Raw genomic sequence first — 4,149 nt, 5'->3', positions numbered from 1 at the left:
TTGTTTGGCAAATACGCATTTGCTTTTTATTTATCATAACATTGTGATCCTCGAGACGCTTCATAACTTCAGCCAGAGTTCCTTATCGTTTCTTCTTTTTGTTGATTCGAACACTAGTACATCATCCTAGTAGTTTACCGTTCCTTCACATCCTGTTAAAATAACTGACTGCATAATCTCCTGAAATATGTCCGGAGCATTGCATAGGCCAAATGGAAACCGACGGCACCGATATAGTGTATCTCCTGAGAAGAAATTTGTCAAATGTCGACAACGTTCGTCCAGTACGACGTGAAAGAATGCGTTTTTCAGGTCTATTGTTGAAAACCATTTGCACCGTGTAATTCCAATAAGATAGATTCAAATGTCGTGGCATTTTGAATGGTGTCCGGAAAATGCATTTGTTCGGGCCTCTCAAAATCAATAACTAAGCGAATGTCGTCCTTTCCTTTTTGGCACAACTAGCAATGATGAGCAAGGATCTATCCATGTTTTCTGTGACAGGTTCGATTATTCGGTTGACAATAGTTCGTCAATTTTCAGTTGTGCCAATCTCTTGAAGCCTGCCGGGATATGGTATATACATTTCTAGCAGGAGGTAAATCCTTATTATAATGTAGCAGAACGGGTGGAACGTTGAATTTCGGAAATTCTTCTTGAATTAAAGCTGATACTGTGCTTATTGCACCAAGCTCGCATTTCCAGATATTGCCGTGATCGTTCACCGGAACTCGAAGTCCCACGTCTAATAGACTGTACCTAGCCGCTGTGTTGAATCCCATCAAGGATCGCGATTCTTCAACAACGTAGAATTTTTCCAAAAGATTCGGTCTATCTTCAGAAACGTGTAACTTTGCAAAAACGTTGCTACTACATCAATTTGGCCTAATGAAGCATATGCTCGCAGTGTTTTTATCCGCAGTGGTGCATACCTCATGAAGTTCGCTCTCGGTACACTTGTTTTGTCGCATTTTATCCCAAGTTTGTTTCGTGATAGTGTTTACTTGTGCTCCAGAGTCAATAAAGAAAATTACCCGTACCCCAGCAATTCGACCAATAACATATGCATCTTCCTCTGTTAGTGGATTGTAAGCTGGTACAGTGCATATTGTCTTTTCAGTGATAGTAGTTTCGGATATGTATTTCTTTTCATTCTATAAAAGTAAAACAACCTATATTATGATATCGATTATTTTGATAACAGCATTATTTCACATTTGAAAAAAACAATAAAACCCTATATACTATTCTTTTCTTTTTTTTTTTAAGGTTCAAATTATCAATCAAAATTATACTGTTTTATCTGGTATACTTCTTTCCATACTGAGAATGATTAAAGAAAATAAACCGTACATCTACTCAATATTTTCATGAGAATATTTTATTCAAAATTCAAAAGGTTAAAGTTTACTTCGAATGTGAAATAAGAGATATTAAACGTTATTCTAATTCAACCACATTATGTACCTTTTCTTCATTATCTTCCCATTTTGAGTAATTGCTGCGATCTTAGCTCTCGGCTCTTCTTCTTCCGTTCCATCGTGTATTCGCTTTTGACCGCTTCCTTGTCGGGACTGAGCTGAACAAGCTCGAGCTAAAATGACCACGTCGGTTACAATTATGGCACACCTTATCCAGATTTGGACAATCTGCTGGACCATGGTACATGCTGGCGCATCGCCAACAAGCATTTCTGGGTGAACTTGCACGGAGAGCCTGATAACGATGATAGAGGAACCTTTTCCGCGATGATATCCCTGATATCTTGATCCGGTTCCACGTCGTAACTGGAATCGTTGAGTTGTGCCTTGCGGTGCTGCAGTTACTGCAGCGATGCTTTGTCGATTTAGTTTCTGGTATTCTTCCTCATTGAAAATCTTCATCTCTCGGTCTCGTACCATAGCAATTAGGCTATTCATGTCATGGTTTACCCAGTTTCGTTGAGCTAACACGCACACGACTATCGCTTGTCCCTTTAACAATAGTTCGAACTATAGCTTCCATTTCCTCCTCGTTTTTGTAGTCACAAAGCCTAGCTGCCGCTGCTACCCGACGGACGAAAGAAATGCTTTATTCTCCTTGGACTTGTATGAGTGTTCATCAATTTGCCTCGTTGTCCAATAATGTAAGTCCTTGACCCAAAGAATCGATCTAACGAGCAATTGCGTTAGAGAACGGATGTGTAATCTCCGGAGGCATATCTATAGCGGTCGATGCTCCCTGCATCACTTCCAAGAGTTTCGTCCCAGCTTTAATTCTAAAAATGTTCATCTTCGCACTTTCATCCGTCCTTGGACCAGATTAAACGATGCTGTTACATAACCTCCTTCCAATGTTCATTATGCCTTCTCGTCAATATCGATTTCTCCTTCAGATGGGCTGCATTCCGGGATATTTAACGATCCGAGTGACATGTGGTTCATGGTGGCTAACAGGGACTCGTTGCCAGATGCCTGTTGTTGACACGTATCCATTTGTCTTGTTTGATTATTTCCTGCGTTTTCTTTGTTAAGCAGTAATTGGTCTTTTTCTTTTCTAACTAAATCCAACTCGTTTTTGAGTGCTACCATTTGCTCCATTAGCATCTTTTTCGAAATCTTACTCTTCGATTTCAGTTTCATTCTGTAACAAAACAGTAAAGGGTATACTTTGTAGTTCAACTTAATTGTTCATATCATTTTATATTTCTCATTCTTATTATTTTTTTTTTCGTGCTGCCTCGACTACAGCTTTAAATGAAATTTTACTTTGCATTAACTATCAGAGCTGTATTTTATTTATCGGATAGTGCCTCGTATATAGTTCCGTAATGATTACTGATTAGTGAGCTTCAGACACTCTTCCTTAACTATCCGAGGTCAATAATGCTGAATACTGCCTCATCTACAGTTCAACATTTTGAAATACTTACCGATTGGGAGATGTTGGTCTGCTACCGCCCGCGCCATTGTCGTAGTTTTCAGCGCTTGAATCGGGTGCCCACCCGAACCAGTTCTCGTCCATGCTTGGTTCTCTTGATAAGATCTTGATAGATGTATCGTCCTGCCACGATCACCAGACTTCAGTCCTTGCTTGATAAATCTGGAAAGCTTGATTTTCTTTTTCTTGATAAGATGCGTTCGCCACGACATCCGTTGTAAGAATGACTTCTGGCTCCGTTGACACCCACCTTTTATACGGTTTGGCGTTGGCAACGGTGATGTGTTGTTTGTTATACTTAACTACGCCTTTCAAGATGTTCGGGAGTCAAACGTTGAGAAATGGTTTTGCAGATCACGCCTGTTGTGATGCAAACACCAGAAATATCATAGACTGGCGGATTTCCATTTTTCTTTATTGTTGGACGAAATGATGTTACAATAGGAATATGTTTGTATTAATGTAGAATTTATTTATCTTTATTTATCAAGTCTTATTCTCTACAGTGCTCATCGATTGTTTCTGCGAAGATGGCGCTTCTGCGGCAACATGCAACGCTGATCTTGAGGAGGACCACCATGATCGACGCACTGGGTCGGGCAGAGGCGTTCATTCAAACCTACGACGAGCAACGTGACCGGTGCGGTGCAGAAAATCTGTTGATGGATACCGTTACAGTGGGCTTCCCAGCTCAGGATATACCGGTACAAACTTGTCAGATTCCCCAGGACTTGTCGTTAGCGGATCTCTCGTAAAGTCGCGTAAAGCATTTTCATTCCTTTTTCCCTAGTACCGCTCGTTTGCAATTCGCCAATGATCTACCAATTTTGGTGGACAGCATGCTTGGATGGGTCATTACGGGTTCCGCTGACCTGGTTCATCCCGCTCAACAACAATTCCCCAGTCTCCATGATGACCCTCGAAGAAAGCATGGAACGAGTTTGGAAAACGGAGGAGCTGACTGTCGGTGATAGTTATTCCCTCGAAGAACGTCTTTGCGAGCAGGTTTACCAATCCACTACCTCAATGGACGAAAGAAAGCTGATTTTGATGCGATGCTTGGAGATTCCTCGAACTCGAACGAATTCGTTGCCTTGATCGAGACTTAAAATTAAAATAAGAGTACCACGCAATTATGAAGGAGTACCTCTCCCTTGGCCACATACGGCTAGTCGAGACGGACGACGGTACTAAATATCCAACATAATATTTGTCCCACCACCCCGTGAT

The 4,149-nt window shown here is 41.0% G+C and overlaps 1 protein-coding gene across 1 annotated transcript; it reads right to left on the bottom strand.

The window, feature by feature from the left end:
- Positions 1 to 2,339: 2,339 nt before the first annotated feature.
- On the bottom strand, positions 2,340 to 3,118 carry LOC134209962 (uncharacterized). The gene is made up of 2 exons (XM_062685977.1): positions 2,912 to 3,118; positions 2,340 to 2,622 (listed from the first exon to the last, which is right to left on the bottom strand). The coding sequence occupies exons 1-2, from the start codon at positions 3,001 to 3,003 to the stop codon at positions 2,340 to 2,342; spliced, it is 375 nt and encodes a 124-aa protein (XP_062541961.1). The 5' UTR covers positions 3,004 to 3,118.
- Positions 3,119 to 4,149: the final 1,031 nt, after the last annotated feature.

This window comes from Armigeres subalbatus, chromosome 2 (genome assembly GCF_024139115.2).
Source record: "Armigeres subalbatus isolate Guangzhou_Male chromosome 2, GZ_Asu_2, whole genome shotgun sequence".
NCBI lineage: Eukaryota > Metazoa > Arthropoda > Insecta > Diptera > Culicidae > Armigeres > Armigeres subalbatus.
Note: the sequence above shows the minus strand (reverse complement) of the source record. Positions and strands in the feature narration are given on the sequence as shown.

Bases quoted from the DNA above. Each gene is read 5' to 3' on its own strand.
- LOC134209962 (XM_062685977.1), bottom strand. From the start codon at position 3,003: ATGGACGAGAACTGGTTCGGGTGGGCACCCGATTCAAGCGCTGAAAAC. The intron at 2,623-2,911 runs GTAAGTATTTCA...GTTTTGTTACAG, and splicing joins AGACCAACATCTCCCAATCG to AATGAAACTGAAATCGAAGA.